This window comes from Crotalus tigris, unplaced genomic scaffold (assembly GCF_016545835.1).
Source record: "Crotalus tigris isolate CLP2741 ecotype Arizona unplaced genomic scaffold, ASM1654583v1 scf7180000017742.2353718, whole genome shotgun sequence".
NCBI lineage: Eukaryota > Metazoa > Chordata > Lepidosauria > Squamata > Viperidae > Crotalus > Crotalus tigris.
This window is the reverse complement of record NW_024096609.1, coordinates 1041793-1059237: the sequence shown is the minus strand read 5'-3', so window position 1 is coordinate 1059237 and position 17445 is coordinate 1041793. Positions and strand designations below refer to the sequence as shown.

General features: G+C 36.7%; 1 protein-coding gene across 2 annotated transcripts in view; it reads left to right on the top strand.

The window, feature by feature from the left end:
• LOC120306619 (protoheme IX farnesyltransferase, mitochondrial) overlaps window positions 1-10602 on the top strand; it is a 123032-nt gene extending 112430 nt beyond the window's left edge. For both annotated transcript variants that reach the window (XM_039340206.1, XM_039340205.1), the window contains one exon: window positions 10007-10602. In XM_039340206.1, the coding sequence (XP_039196140.1) occupies window positions 10007-10413 (407 nt within the window). In that variant the 3' untranslated portion in view covers window positions 10414-10602. The remainder of the gene's footprint in view (window positions 1-10006) is intronic.
• The last annotated feature ends 6843 nt before the right edge of the window (window positions 10603-17445 follow it).

The following is a 17445-nucleotide window of genomic DNA, read 5'->3' as shown; positions in this document are numbered from 1 at the left end:
TCCAAAACTGCAGATTGGTAGTGGCCATCCCATGATTAATTCATTTGAAGGAAGTAGAAAGGGATGGCCCATGTAATGGGAAGGGGGGGGAAAGAGTTGTAGGGTGGTTTTTTTATATAATGAAAACAAACCTAAGCATCTGCGTCCATTCAAGGCACTTCTCAGCGCTTCTTCCGCCGTCATCCGGGGCCTTTTCGGCGTTGACCTCTCACCCCTAGTGGGAGTAGCTTGGAGGAGGTGGAGATTGAAAGGAGGCAGGGCGGTAGGAGATGCTCATGGGGGATGCAGTGGCGGCTCATACTGAGTGTGCGACCAGCAGCTGCAGAGGTGGGCAGGCAGGCAGTGGCGCGAGGCATTCCCTCTTTCCTTGCACCCCACATGGTAGGGAGGAAGGAGGAGGAGGCTATGGGTCTGGAAGGGGAGGGAGGTGTGTCAGCTAAATTCCTCTCAGATTTACGAAGCAGGAATGGAGGGGGGACAGAAAACAGCTACACGGTCCTTTCGCCCGTCGACTTCCACCCGCCTAAATAAATTTGCATGGTGCATTTGTGGTGTTATTTATGACAGATCGTGGCTGGTCAATCTGGCTCCCATCAATAAGTACTGTAGTGCACTGAGTTTTAATAACAAATTAAAAGGAAAGCCGAAATTAAAAGGAAAGCATTTACTTCCCCTCCCCCCCATTACCTGAAAAGGGGGCAACTTATCACATTTGTGGAAATGCAAGTTTTCGAAGGATGAATGCCTTTCTTACTCGGTTTATTAACTGCTTCCTTTCCTTCTTCCCTAAACATTCTGGCTGTCACCAATTTCATTCTTGGTAGTGTTGCTTTAAAAAACTGCTGAGAAGTCCTTTTGCAGGCAGGGCAATTTTCATCAAGGTGTATGTGCGATTGACAAGCCAGAGCCCCAAAGTTTCCCGGCTCACAAACAGGCAGGCTTTCCGCTCGCTCCCAGCTCCATATCCCAATCCGTCATCTCAACAGGGGGGGAGCTTTGCGAGTACATCCCACCAGGGAGGAGGGAGTTCGGCTCAGGGAAGCTGTGGAGGATTCGCGGGGTGGAAGACCGAGAGGAGGAGATCCCATCTCCGGAGATCCCAGTGTGCAGCCCGCTTGCTCCAAGCCGGAGCTTGCTACCGGGGGGTAACGGAAGGGACCCGCTCGCTCCTTCTCTTCCTCCTTCGTCTCGCCCCGCAGCCGCTGCTCACAAAGGTTACAGAGGTGTCGTAGGCCGCCACCGTCCCCGCGGCTCACCTCTAGCAGGCGTGTGGTTTGCAGCTGCTTTTTGCTGACCTGAAGTCACAGGCTGGTAAATGTTCACCCTGGGAAATTAGCGACAAAACTCAATCTGTCTCCTGGCTGCTTTGCACTTTCCGAGCTGCAAATTGGGGTAGAGGGAGGGGTGAAGGATTGGAGGGAGAGTGAGGAGGGAAAGGAGGCGTGTGTGTGTGTGTGCATGTCATAAACATTTGAATTAAAATTACGGTACCATATTGAAATCAAATCTGATGTTTTTTAATTTTTATTTGGTGTGCGTTGGAAGAGGGATAGTCTTATACGGCGAGTATAGCCCAAACTCTATATTTTAACTGGAAAAGTTGGGGGTCGTCTTATACGCCGGAAAATACGGTATACATCAAAATTAGAGAAATCTCCATTTCTCAGTTGATCTTGTTTAATAACTTGCATTTCTAGTATTATTTAATTTGCTTGGTTTTATTTGAAAAAAGATCTAGTTTAGGAATTGAGATGCATTTAAATTTATCATGCTTCAAATTCAAATCATTATTGTGGTTAATAATTCGTATGTATAATTTGTTAGTTGATGAAAAAACTAATTTTAAGTTTTGGGCAACTTTTCTGAGTTAAACTATTATTGTAATATCAGTTATCATTACTACAAAGCATCTCAGTGATCTCTGCCTTAATTTTGTAATTTTATGTAGTCACCTCTCCCGTGTATCAAAATCTTGTCTTTATTTAGTTCCAAACAGTAACTAGAAAGTTAAAATAATAAACCTAATAAGAAAAACAAGAAAAAAGAAAGACAGATTGGAACAGAATAACCCTAATTACAGCAAGTATTGTCATCTACAGTCTAGATATTTCTATTATTATCACATTTCCATATGAAAGCAGTAGGTCCATAGGAAAGCAGTAGCCTTGCAAGATGGTGTCTAGTTCCCACTTTCACAGTGGACTCTAGAGACTGTAGAGCATGACATCTCTATGCTGAGAGAATGTATCGAATGTGAAACAATCCTGTTTGCTAGAGGGATATTTGCCAGAAAAGGCTTCATCAGATAAAAGGATTTACTCTGGTACAGTTGTGATGGTGACATGGCAGATAACCACAGCCTGCCAACTCTATTAGACTTTAGAGACCACAATAACCTAGACCCATTGGTATTACTGGGCCCAAGAATGTTTATCTCAAGAGACTATTTAGTTTATCTCAGACTCCCCATTTCTGCCTTCTATGTTTCCTGAAAGACATCCTTGCCCTAATTTTCGTTCATTTTCAGATAATTTAAATAATTCCTGGGGCTGTGGAATTTATAGACTGCCTGTGTGTACTAATGTTAATCACACTGAGCCCGATTTTCAAATTGCCTTGACTTTGTAATTCAAATTGGGTTGTAGGGTAGACATTAATTATGTCAGCCCACATCTATTTACAACTGGGGATTTTAAACTGGGCACTTCTTATCAGTAAGTGAGAGGTGGCAGATGGATTGGTTTAACAACAAAACACCAAGGGGAAAAGAAAACTACAATTGTGTGTGCCCTTCCTCTTGGAAAAGCCCTCAACTACCCAGAAGAAGGGTGGTGAAGAAAACCCTTCACTTTATTTGGAAGCAAATAACTTCAAGTGAAGTTTCCTTCAATAGATAGGATGATAGAGAGGCAGTTCATGTTTTGAACCACCTTCAAACAAAATATGTAACTGAGTGGTTGCAAAAAAGGGGGGGGCGTGGTAAATCTTTGCCTGGAGCATATTATTCTGGTTTTGGAGAATTATATAGAGCATTGAGCTGCTTATCTCTTCAGTAAAACGCTGGATTTTTTTATCTTCTTCAAAAATCACAACAATCCAAAAAATACCTTACTCGGTTTGTAAAAGAGACAAACATCTCAACAGTGATGGATAGTACATGGTACTTGAAGGCAAAGTACTTTGCTGCTCATCTAACAAATGTGGAAACATATGGGTAGTGCTTGTAGGCAGTTGTTTTAAATGTAATAAGGCAAAAGTTAGTTGATTCTTCTTCCCCACTCAGACAGAAATATTGGTCATTCTGCCATTGAGATACTTGAGGGATTGGTGCAATCAAAGTCCGGGCCCGGTCAATAAATTCATTGTCATCTCCACTGTACACAGCTGTGTTAAGTTCCTGGTGCTTTCAAATAAAAGAAAAAAATACTCAACCACCCATATGGGACAGCTGCTCCAGTTTGTTCTACCCTGGGTCTCTATTACAAAGTAATCAGCAGGGGGCACCAAAGTAGTAGCAAGAACAATGAGTTGACTTGACAATAATGTGTGAGAATAATAGGACTGAAATTGATTTGATTACAGCCTCATTAACTGAAACAATATTATGGAAACATATTGTAAACATGTTATGAATACAGCTTTGGATGCTTGTCGAAAATTCTAATTCAAAAAGTGATGAACTCTTGTTTAATTAATGCAGCCTCATCCTCTCTAGTCATCTACTGTTCACCTTCCGGTCTCTTATTTCTGTTCAGAGTATTTGCCATCCTTTGGGCAAGACAAATCCTTCCATATGTCAATCCAGGGGAAGTACATGGTTTGTGCCTGCAAGTTCCTGCCATTCTTTTTCTTTCTTGCTCCTTTAAATTCTGTTGTTGATTCAAGGATGGAGGAAGAAAACAACAGCTGATAATAGGGAAAGAGCCTAAGAAGCCTAGGGCCTATATCATCCCTCTGAAAAGCATCAAACAATGGGGTTACATGGAAGTAAGTTCTAAATAGACGTATTTTGATCATGCTGGAGTCTTTTAAACCACATAAAATTCAATATAGTCGTAGCAGGTGTTTGATCTCCCACTGGAAATGAACCAGACTTTCACAGAACTTCTCTTCTTCTGTTCTCCCTTTAATAAGAGTTAAATCACCTAGGTCATCTACTTTCTTGGAAGTGAGGGGGAAGAAGTTATTCCATAAGGTCAGATTTCTAACTTACTGATCCTGAACTCCTACTGGATTTAAATCAACCAATAGCCTAACTTTTTAAAAGAGACCTGATATTTTAAAATAAAAAATAAAAACCCTCTGAGACTTACTCTGTTCATATAATTATTGGAAAGTAAGCTCCAGTGGACTCAAAGTGACTGATTATTCTCAGATCAGTTTAGATCAGGAGTGTCAAACTGCTGGCCCGTGAGCCAGACGCGTCACAAGGAAACTGCACCCACCCCATTGCCGGCAATTGGGGAAAAGTTCCGATATGTCGCACGACATCATGTGGCATCGCAAGTTTGACATGTCTGGTTTAGATGGAGCTCCTGCTTTAATGATGCTGTACATTGGTCCTGATAGAAAAAGTTGATCATTTTGTATTAGGTAACTTGGTGATTCTACGGAAGAAAGGAAGCACCTGTGGTTAACTTCTCCTGTAGAGAATTGATGCATTCAGGTTTGCTTTGAAGCAGAAGATTAAAAGTGAAATATCAAAATGCAGTTCATATTTTAAATTCTTCCCATTTGGGTTCATACCACAAGCTTACCCCATTGTTAACAGGCATGGTTTATTCTGCTAATCCAATTTTCTGGGTATCCCTGTCACACTGAGCTATAAACTGTCATGCAGGCAAGATTCATGCAACACACAAGATTGAAATGTGGCTAAGGTAATTTGTAGCTCAATCTATCATGGAAACACAGTATGTTTGATTTGGAGAAATAAGAAGTTTAGACTACTCTGGAGCTGCAAATCAACTAAGGCTACTATAAGAATCAACACACACACTCCATTTTATTTATTACTTTTGTATGCCATTTCCAAAAGCTCTGAGCATTTGACAATAAAAATCAATTCATAAAAAAAAACTCCCTCAAAAATAATAATAGAACCTGAGCATAATATATCAACAACTATCAAAACTATCAGTAGTAGACAAAATTATACACTCACTAGTTTCATCCCAACATACCAACTGGATCTCTGTAGAGAGAAAATCCAAAAGTATGGCAACAGCAATAAAAAAATATTCATTTCTTGGATCACATCATAATGTAGATGATGCGACCCAAATATTTTAATGTAGATGATTGGATCTGATGGGATGAGCAGATCAGTGCAGAAATTGCAGTCGCACAGATAGCCTGATCTGAATCCAAGTCGGGCTTTAAAGCCAACACCGGCACCTTAAAATACTCCCAGAAGTCCACTGGCAACCAATGTAGATCCTGAAGCAACAGGATCACCCAGGTATATTAAGGTATACCTATCACTCTTCAGGCTGCCACATTTTATACCAATTGCAGTTTCCAATTGTTTGTTGTAGATTTATAGACTGCATTACAGTGATAACAAACAATGGCTATAGCTGTTTTTCTACCTTGAAAATAGTCCATGATTGTGCAGCTTGTATGACTTGTATGACATGACTTATATCTAATTGGGGACCAATTGTAAAATTAACACTTTCTTTTGTAATTCACTATATTCATATAAAAAAGATGTCTTTCTTGGTGACGTACATTTCCCAAAGCAAAAGCTGTACATTGCTAATCAGGAGACAGTTATGCTACTTCGATAGACTAATTTTAATAATAAAAGTAAACATGACCTGTTGTGTTATCCATAATCCTTATCTCAGAAGTCACTTTTTTTCATATAAAAGTAGTTGTTTATAATTTCTTTAAAAAAATATTATTTTTCTGGTATTTATGTTTTTATACATATATTATTGTTAATTATCTTATAGTTTGTTTAATTAATGTATTCAGTATTTAGATTTATTCATGGTTTATATTTTTTTTAGATTATTGGAAGAAATTTTAATTAAGCCTATGTTCAGCTCTGGGAAGGTCGGGGGAGGGAATGGGAGGGTTGGGGAGGTTTGGGGATGGGTTGTTTTGTTTTTGTAAAATTTTAAAAACTTAATAAATATTAACATTAAAAAAAAAATTCTTTAAAAACTGAATCAAACTTTTTAGGTCACAATGGGTAATTCAGCCAAAGCTAAATACTTTAAGTGGCCCTTGTAGTTCATAAAAGAAAAGCATATCCTTAAATTTCAACACTAGAATTAATGAAAGTTAAAAGTGGTCTACATTTGCTCAGTATATTTTCTTAAGAGTCTGGTTCCCTGATAAAAGATATAATTATTTTTGAGGAAATAAGCTATATTTTAAGTAAGTAAGAATTTTTGTATAAGAATCTTTTTTTCAGTTGTTCTTGCATCGTAGCAACCTTGCCACTTTCTCATCAAAATATTTTCCATCATACTGGGTTATATAAAATATATTTTGATGTGTTGTACAGTGTAGAAATTAGACTAATGACATGCTTCAGGAATTTTAATAAATCTGTCAACCTATTATAGCTATAACTTTACTTCTAAAAAATAGTTTACTTATTTTACTAGATCAGGTTTTTCAGGGCAGTATTCTGATAATGAAACAAAGTTGTTTATATATAAATAAGGCTTAGTTATAGTGCATCTCATTTTCCAGGTTAAATTTGAAATATATATAGTCAGGGCTTTTTTTCTCATAGAACGCCCAGAACGGAGTTCCGGCACCTTTTTTGGATGGAACCTTATAGGGTAGGTAAAGCAGGTTGTATGATGTGTGTGAGTTCCGGAGCCTTTTTTTTTTTTTTTTTTTAGAAAAAAAGCACTGTATATAGTTAGGTAACTGACACTAGTGTTTCTCCTATTGCAAAATGTAGCTGGATTTATGCTTGTTTTCTGGTTCTGGTATCAGCTGTCCAAACCAGTGTTTCTTAAAGTCTGGTCTGAGGGCCCCTTGTGACTACCCCAAGACTTCTTAGGGGTCTACAATTCCAAATTATTTGCCAGATATTGAAGATATTTCCAAAAAAATTAAATGTTACTCTTCCCATTATTTATTTTGTTAAAAAAAGGTAAGTTAATATCTAATAATTTAATATTTTTATTTTTACTTGATTCAATAAATAAATATTGTATGAATGTGACATTTTTAATGTTTAATATAGTAAGTATCAATAAATATAACCCATACAAACAAAAGCTCCTTTGGGGTCTTCCATAATTTTTAGAAGTGGGAAGTCCTGAGAACAAAAAGTTTAAGAAACACTGATCTAGACTAAAGGAGATTGATTTATTTAGTATCTTATAAGCTAGGAGGACCTATGATTTTTATTAAAACCAATTAAAACAACTATACAACCCTTCTAAACAGAAATTCTTAAAGACTGAATTTAAACTTCAGAATACCTACATTATCTTACATAACTAGTAAAGTCTTAGACATGTATTCACCATTACCAACCACCATGCACAAATAAGTATATCAACCCCCTAAGCCTAAGTATATCAACTAGCTCCTAGAATGTAGAAATAATTTTAAAATTCCTTCATATTATTCAAAAAGAATTACTCAAATTGAGCGTTTAACAAAACAGTGTTTTTTGGTAGCCAAAGCAATAAACATTGCCTTTAGGAACAGTAATAAGAGTTCCAACATCTGTTTTTGAGCTGATATTGTTACCATTCAGTGTTGACTATACAGTGCCTGGTTGGCTGTCTCTGTTATACGCATATGAAGCCAGAAACTAAGACTTCGAAAGAGGTAGTAAATTAGTTTAAGTTCCAATTTGGAAATTGTGAGTGATACAAAGTTGAATGAACCAAAGTTTTACATTACAAGATTTTTTGCAAAACATTATTACCGTGAGTTTCCATTCAAATATATGTATGCAGACATAACTAAGAGATAAAAGATATTTTATTTTTTGTGCATAAAAGATTTATATACTTTGACAGAATGGGGAATAATTATTTCTGATGTGGAGGGGATTAGATCAAACAGTGCTCAAGTCCAAATTTGCAGATTTTATTTTTAATACAGGCACGTAGATTATAACAGAAAAAAATTACTTGAGTACTGGAGCAAAATATTTTTTTTAATAGAAGTTGTACATCAGAGAAGTTACTATTAGCCAAAAAAAGAGTGGAAGGAAGTACAGACCATGGCAAAATATTGTTCAACACCATTAGAAGAATTTGTCCTCTCTCTTGTGAATAAAACAGATTTTCCTGTTATGCTTTGAAGTTTGATAAAACTCATTCAGAACTTGACCTGTGAAATTCAGTTAAGCTTTTGGATATAGTAATGCTTATTAAAAAGTATCTCAGGAAAGACAGATTTTCTGAAGAGACTATTGGGTAACTTTGCTAAGGTTCAGTCTTTTGAAACATAAAATTTTGAACATGGACTGTAATTATAAGAAAATGTTCCATAATTATTGTAACAATTACAGTGCCCAAGTGCCTAAGCTCTTATTATAGAATGATTCTCGTTTCCCCTTTAATTTTTGCTTTTGCATCAACTTTTAAATAATTAAGGTTCTTTTTTTTATCCTGCACATTTAAATGTTGTACTCTGATGTGCACAGAGCAACAGTAAAATGTTATGGCATATGGAGTTTGTAGTGCTGAATGGTCACATGCTTATCCACACTAATAGCACTTTCAGCTTTATATACATCTAAATTATATGACTACCACAAGATTATTCTCATGCATTTCTGCTTAATAAATCTGCACCAGAAATGTAAGATAATATTCAGGTGCCATTTTAAAAAAAATGGTACTGTTATATAGTTCTTTTTTTGTAAAAAAAAAAAAAAGTGCCGGAACTCACACGTCATACAACCCGCCTTGCCTACCCTACAAGGTTTCATCCAAAAAAGGTACTAGAACTCCGTTCTGGGCGTTCTATGAGAAAAAAACCCCTGCTGTTATAGTTTTGCTGCCCAGTCCTCACCTTTTCATTTATTTTATTTAAACTACTTCTGTACCTGTTGAAAGCATGCCTGGATGAGGAATTTTGGGAGTTGAAGTCCACAAGTCATAAAAGGGCCAATTCTGAAGACCACTGGTATAAGTGGTCATATAGAATATTTTTCTTTCCATGAATTTTGCAGCTCTTTTGTAAGATATAATGTCAGAGTAAATTGCACTTTTCTGAATTATGGTATGAAATGTAATGCTTTATTCTGTTTTTAAATAATTTCATTAATAAACATTGTAATTCCATTTACCCACAGAGATGACTGCTAGTGATGAATCCTAATTAACCAGAAAATTTCTGTGGGCAACAATTGAAGGGAGCTGACCTGAACATAGAGTAATTAAGATCAAGAGTTATCTAGGGTTGTTCCTTTTGAGAATGTTTTGTGTATTTTTTTTTATTTCATACATCATGCTAATAGTAATAAAAACACATATCATACATAATACACATAACACTTGGTCATCTGTCACTTGATTTTATCACTTTGTTACTTTCACATATAAAGGTTACATGGGCAAACTACATGAACTGTTCCTTGCAGCTGCATTATGTGTACTTTTCACTGCCTTGCGGCAAGTTGGCAGTCACAACAAATTTTAATAATAATAATAATAACAACAACAACTTGGCTGAACTTTCCGTTTGTTATTTTATACAGCCAGTAAATCATTTGCAGATGCATAAATTGCACAATGATGTGATTTCTGCATCTGCAAATGATTTACTGGCTATGTAAAATAACAAACGGAAAGTTTCATCCAAGTTGTTGTTGTTGTTGTTGTTGTTGTTAAAATTTGTCGTGACTGCCAACTCCAGAAGACTTTGGGCATAAAAAAATTTAAAGAACAGAACAATAAAACATTACCACCCAGACTAAAGGCAAATCTAGCAGTAAAGTTTCTATCATTGAAGTGTTCATTTTAGTCACTGTATGAGCAATTGAATACTTTAAATTTCTCTTTTGCAGGATCACTAGTGCTTGGAGGAATTCTTTACTCCTGGCAGTTCCCTCATTTCAACGCCCTGAGCTGGAGCCTCCGCGAAGATTACTCCCGAAGTGGCTACTGCATGATGTCTGTCACTCACCCTGCAATGTGCAGGCGAGTGGCCCTGCGTCACTGCCTAGCCTTAATTGGACTGACGTCGCTGGCTCCCGTCCTTGATGTCACCACGTGGACTTTCCCTGTAATTTCTCTCCCAATCAACTTATACATTTCCTACCTTGGCTTCCGTTTCTACAGAGATGCAGACCGTGCCAGTTCGAGGAAGTTGTTTTTGTGCAGCCTCTGGCACTTGCCATTGCTCATTTTCCTTATGTTAGCCTGCAAGAAGTCATTGCCCCATGAGGACAAGCCAAAGCCACCTACAACCTGAGATTACCTCATGTTGAAAAAGTCATATATTTTGAAATTAAAGATGGCTTCAGAAGCTTTCCTTCCAAATGGAGAGTTTTGATTAATCATGGCAGATGGGAAAAGTTGGTGTTGATATGGTCTGAATCGTTTCTGTCCAATAAATACAGTGTTTATTATGTTCAAATTAAATGATTTTGTTTAAGGCATATTTGTGGCTCTTGGGTTTGAGTATTGTGACTCTTATTAATTTATTTTATAGCTACCCTACTCCTTCAGAAGATCCCGAAGTACTGCACAGAAAATATTTTGTAAAGGTAAATGTTCAATAATAGCATAAAACAAAGACAAAGAAGTATAATACACTTTGTAATGCATTATACTACATCTTTGTAAAACCATTATACAAAAGTTAATCCCCTTTGTGACAATCAATAGCATATCTGAGATAATGAACATCTGTCTCTAATCTAAGCAATACCTATCCCATATTTGAAACGGCCTACGTTTCTTGAACCACTTTCCTAAGCTTGGACAGCTGTAAACTTCCTACAGAACTCTGCTTTTAATTGACCCCTTTTGTCCTAACACAATCACATTGTATTGTATGAATGAAATAGCCACATTTCCATTTGCTTCTACCTTCTCTGATATTTTGGGACTGACTCCTCCCTATTATTTATATATTTTGAAAGACAAGCATATCTCATTGCTCAAATGACTGTTAAGATGGTTTGATTAGCAAACAGTATGTCAGATATCTCTACATAAAACTTATTGATTGACTTACTCAACCAAAGGTATTGACTGACAAAATGGCTTGAGGCCAGGAGGTTAACATGATCAATGCATCATACTGCATAACTTAGAGGATGCAGTGGCATAGTGGCTTAATGAGGTGAGCTCCCACCACTTGCTCCCCAGCTCCTGCCCACCCAGCAGTTTGAAAGTATGCAATACTGCGAGTAGATAATTGGGTACCACTTCAGTAGCTGTGTTCATGTGTGTGTGGAGAGCAGGAGCAGGCATTGGACCTAGCCGGAAGTGAGGCAATGCAACACAAGGCAAGACCAGCAAAGGAGCCCAGAAGAGCCAGCAACCTGAGCTAGTTTACCCCCTGTGGTGCAAGGATAGGCACACAAGTGCTGAACAGAATGAACTAGTAACTTTAAGTAGTCTGACCTACATTGTGTTTAGCATTTGTAGATTTCCCTGAGGCTGTATGCCATACACTAAATAAATATCGCATAACTGATAGAAAAATATTCCAACTACCCAGGAGGAACTCTTTATACAATTTTTATTTGTTTAAGGTTGGCTTTCAATTAAAATTCCAAAATGAGGCTTTGGAGGAAATGGAGAGCCCTCTTTATAGACCAACTTTTACTAAGATTGATCATGATGCTGTATGAAAACCTTTCTTTGCAAGTAAGGTGCAGCTACGGAAGAGCTCTGCTTCAGTTCCCTTTCTCAAGGATATTAAGCAAGGGCTATATTTTAATACAACTTCTATTTAATTTTTACACTGGTTCTGTTGTAATTTTTTTCCTTTAACTGTAGTAAAAAAAATTCTCTATGTATCTTTACTGTATTTTGCTTAAACTTTCCAGTCCTATGCCTGTTTGTTGTGTCTAAACTGGGAACACCGGTCTTCACAAGGTATGTACTGTATGTAATGTTGATTATATTGTAGGTAGAACTACCAGTCCCCAATGGCAGAAATATATACAAATACTAGAGGGCAGCAAAGAGATATACTTAATGCTTTAGTCCTTCCTAGAGTTGGTGTGGATTTTTGCAGCCCACCTCTGGGCTATTTATTCAGTCCTACTTTGGCTGAAGCCTACAATACTAGGTTCCAATAGCACACATTGCATATGGGTTCACAGCAAACGTTTCAAGCCATAATTGAATCCATGCACAAAATACACAAAGTCAAAACCATGCAAACTACCTTATAGCTTAGTCCCGGGGTCCTTAAACTGGACGGGGCACAATTTGTAATTGTTTATGTGTGAGTTAAAGATCTAATTTGGGACTTCAACTGCCAAGATACTTGTGTAAATCAATAGATGTTTGGTTGGTTTTTTGCTTTGTTTTAATTTGTTTGTTTGGATAATGGAAAAAAGGGTAACTGGACCAGTTTAGGGATCACTGACTTATAAATCAGGCCACAGAGATCTCTGTCTGATTTTCTTCCCAATATGAAGGAATTTTAACTTCAAGGGACTTTCCACACAACAAGAAAAGAACTCCTGCATTCTCCAGTCATCGACCAGTATTGAACAAACGAGTTGTTTTCAGCACAACAGTAGTGTTAAAGTTCATGTACAACTAGAGTTTGTCTTCAGAAGCTGTGCCTTTCTTTCCTCAGAACTCCTAAGCATCAAATCCTCTAAGAAAAATGTTAAAGTGACAAGGGGGTGACATTTCCTCAGTGACCCAGAGAGAAGGAGCTGGGTGATACTGACTGGGGTGCCCATTTTAATTTTCTCTTCAGTACTGGGGAGCTGGAGACAAAGTGCCAGGCTGAGATCATTATTTTTTTCTTGCCTATTTCTTGTTTTCCTGGAATGCAGCTGAGGGGATTTTCATTATGCAGAACCTACTGTAAGACCAACAGGATGAAGCAGTGGTTTTTCATTCCTGTTTCTTAATATTTCCTATTGGCAGAAATGAACACAGTCATTGATCACTTTTAAATGCTTTTCAGGGCTTGGGGGCCTGAAAATGACAATTTGGGTTAGTGGAAGTTTGGATGGGCCTCTAGGGAAAATTTTGAAAGAGGAAGTGCCACTGCGTTGCTCATTTCATTCAGTGTGAGAATTAATAATGCACTTATTTTCTCTCTCTTTTCAAAAGAAACTAAATGAAAATAAAAGTTCCACTTTTGTAGAAGTTTCCTGAACACCAAATGTTTATAGCAACATGGGAAAGACTTCTGTGTAAAATTCTGGGTAGCTACTGTCAATCATTTTCTATTCTAATGCCTTGCCAATGTGTTGGTTTATAAATCCCATTATTAGCATTGGTGATGGAATTACCAAAACTTAGTAACATACAATTGGAGGAAACCACTGAGGCTATAAATTCCTGCACTCTGCTCAGAGCAAATATCTAGTTTAAAGCATCCCATCTCATCCAAAAGTTACCTTGAGGTAAAATGGATGGCTAAATAAACAAAAAAACAAATAAATAAATTCTGATGACCATCTAATCCTCCAAATGAAAAGCCACCATCTCATTAATTTAATTTGTTCCACTGTCAAACTGCTTTTTATAGTAGATAGACCACAGCCCACCCCTTTATATTAAATTTTCTAATATTACTTCCCATATCTTAACAGTATCTTTCCATGCCCTAAATCCTAGAATGATAGAGAGCAGATCAGGATAGCAATCCCATAGCATTTAGACTTCTATACCATTCCATAGTGTTTTACAGCACTCTCTGAGCAGCATTATTGCCTCCAACAATCTTGGTCTTCATTTTAACAACTTCGGAAGAATGGAAGGCTGAGTCAACCTTGAGCCTGACAGGATTGAACTCTGGATTGTGGGCAGAGTTTTCTTGCAATATTGCACTTTAACCACTGCACCACCAGGATATATTATATCCCTGCTCAAAGTCAAATATGTTGAATCATAAATACATATCTCATTCTAGTAACTCAACAAACCAATAGCTTTAGGAGCATGTTGTTCCATATTAATACTTTCTGAAAAAGTACATTGAACTAATACATTTATTATGGCGTTATCATTAGATCTTCTGTATTTATACCTAGGGAAATTGGAATGCCAAGCTCCATTACTCATCCAGGGAGTATATTAAGTTGTAGGCAATTTGTAGACAAGATGGTTATTCCTGCCTGGTGTGTTCTGAACTAAGGCCAAAATGTGACCACTTCCCATAAGCTATCTCACACTTCATTTTAATACTTTGTGAGCATTAGGGAGGTTCTGCTACTTTCAGGATTCTTGTTTGGTTTTTACAAAAAAAGAGAAAAAAGAACTCTGAACTCTGTGGATCATGAAATAGAACGAAAGACAAATTCCTTTTGCCTGCAACTAAAAGACTGGATGGTGTTGAAAGTAGGGGAAACAGTTACAAGAGGAGATCAAACAAAGTGATCTGGATTTATTTAAGTAAACTTGGGAGTAATGTGGTGTTATGTGTTATAGTGGAAAATAAGAAAATGAAATTTGACAACGAAAAGCATTAAACATGACACATTGGAAAGGAATACCAAATGTATAATTACCAAACTGGGAGGAAGATTGTCTAAGCTCTAACATTACTGAGAAGGAATTAGAAGTCACGGAATAAATCTGAAGTGGAGCCAGCAATATAGTATTTCTTAAAACACAACATAAACTACTTGCAGTGGTTTTAACAGCATCCCAGCTTGCCAGACAGGAGAAGGTAATAATGTTATTTGATTTGGCACAGATGAGGCCTCAAGTGCAGCCTCGTGTCCAGTTGCTGTCACCATATTGAAAAAAAAGTTTAAACTAAAGTAAAAAGGGAAGAGAGCTGATATTATGGAATATAAAGCATAAAAGGAGAAACTGGGGGGTGGTGACCTCAAGAAAGGGATGGAGAGGCCAATCGGAGCTCTCTCCTATAGCTAAATTACTCTCCATACCAAGTAGGAATGTAAAAGTTTTACTTGATGCATCTGAAGAAGAGAGTGGTAACAAAACAAAGCATGGCGCCTTAATAAATGCCTATTTTTCACTTCTTGTTGGAAGTAGTTCATTTCAGATAGGAAGTAGGCATCACACAATCCTACCAGTGACATTGTAATATTTATACATGGCTGATAATCTTTTTTTTATTAAAAAGTTTTACAAAAATTACAAAATATACTCCAAACCCACCCACCCTACCCCTCCTACCCCCCCCCCACTTCCCAGAGCTGAATACAGGGTAATAAATATAATAATCATAATCTAACTAACATTAACCAACTATGTAAATAAACAAATATAATGCGCTTTAACTCCCTTTTAACAGAATAAACAATTTGCAAATAAACTTAATCACATAAACAAATTAAAACCCTAATTCATAAACAATACAATATAATAAAAATTCCACTATACTAAACTATTAATAATAATAATAACAATAATAATATTCTAAAATTTATTCATAAAATAAATGGAACTTTTTAGACCTATATTTATTCTGAATATAATCTATCCATCTTCTCCAAACCGAAATGTATCTTTCTTGTGAATGATCCTTCAAATAAGCAGAAATCTTAGCCATTTCTGCTAAATTTGAGACTTTAAGTGTCCATACTTCTATAGTTGCGAAAATATTTTAGTCTTATTATTATTTACCTTAAAACCAGAAACTTTCTCATACTGGTTTATAATTTCTACCAAATCCCTAACCGAATCTGTCGGTTGAGATAATGTCACAACCAAATCATCAGCAAAAGCTCTCAACCTATAATCATTCTGTTTTATTTGTATTCCCTTTATTGTAGCTGATTCACAAATTTTAATTAATAAAATCTCCATTGTTAAAACAAATAACAATGGGGATAGTGGACATCCTTGTCTAGTACCCTTTTCAATTTTAAATGCATCTGTTAATCCTCCATTAATTATAATTTGTGCCGATTGCTGTTGGTATATAGCCTTAAGAGCATACAAAAATTTATCCCCAAAATTCATTTTCTCTACAACTCTCAATAAAAATTGACATGGCTGCTAATCTTGATATGTGATTTCTATTCAGACCACTGCATGCCCCATTTAGAAAAGGGATGCAACTTAAATGTAAAACGTGTGTGTATGTGCGTGCATGGGCAGAAATGTTTGGGCCAAAGAACACGAGTTCAATTCCCATCATCTCCAAGGTTACGGTATATCTGCCTTTCCAAAAGAACTAATGCCTGTCAATGTAACAGTTCTGATCTAGATTGATTGATGGACTGATTTAGCAAAAGCATATTTTTGCTGAAGAGTTTATGCCAATCATTCTGTCTGTCTGGGCATAAAAAAACCCACATCCCACTGTCATGGTTCCAGAACATTCTTTCCTGATGTGCCAGTTTCTTATTTGTAAGAATCTTTCCAAGATATTTTTAATGAAGTATGAAGCATTCTCATCATAAGATTGGAGTAAATAAGTTGTGGGAAAACTCTGTAATGTTGAAAGAAAACTACTCAGAGAAGTTGTAGAATGTCCAGTTATAAAAACCTTTAAGGATGAGTGGATGAAGCTGATCTTTAATCTTTCTCATGGTATGCTAAGTTTTTAGGACCTGATATTCTGCCTGTAAGGGTGGATGGGTGGTTTTCAAATTAATATCTCATAGCAGAGCTATGCGTTACTTTCTTGCTACCCCATTGTGCTTGAAGAAATGTCATATTTGACATAGACAGACTTAAGCAGTTTTTAAAGATGAGTGATGTTTTGCTGTGGTGGTCTTAAAGGGCTTCTAGCAACAATATGCCAGCCTTGCATGGAGAGAATTTAAATGAAACATGAAGCCACTTTTCTTTCTGGCCCATTTCAAAAGACTGTGGCAATGTATCCACCCAAGAGATGCGAAAACATCTGCTCAAGCCAGGCTGGAGCCTTTTCAGCCCCTGTTTTCCCCTTGGTAATTATTGTCTATGTTCTGCAATCTAGAGAGGAGATGTTGTATGTTCTCTCCCAGGTATTCTAATGCTAATTTGTTTGGCTAAAAAAAGAGAAGAAACTAAACAGATGTTAGCCCTTTGGTTAAGTTGTACTTCATTTGTTAAGAAATGCAAAGGCTTCTTGGGAGGATATTAAATATTACCTTAGCTATTCCCCAACACTTAATATTTCAAAAGACGCAGGGCAGTGGGGATTGCACTCCATAAATCAACTTTGTTCTTTAGAAAGAAAGAATGCAAACATTTGATAAATCTATGTCATTATGTCTGCAGATCAAAGAGCTTTGCATATGTATTTATGCAAGTGGCAACCTAAGAAACAATAATAACAAACATAGACAACTTTGCAAAAATAAAAATTAGCCTGTTCTAATCTGTAATTATCTGG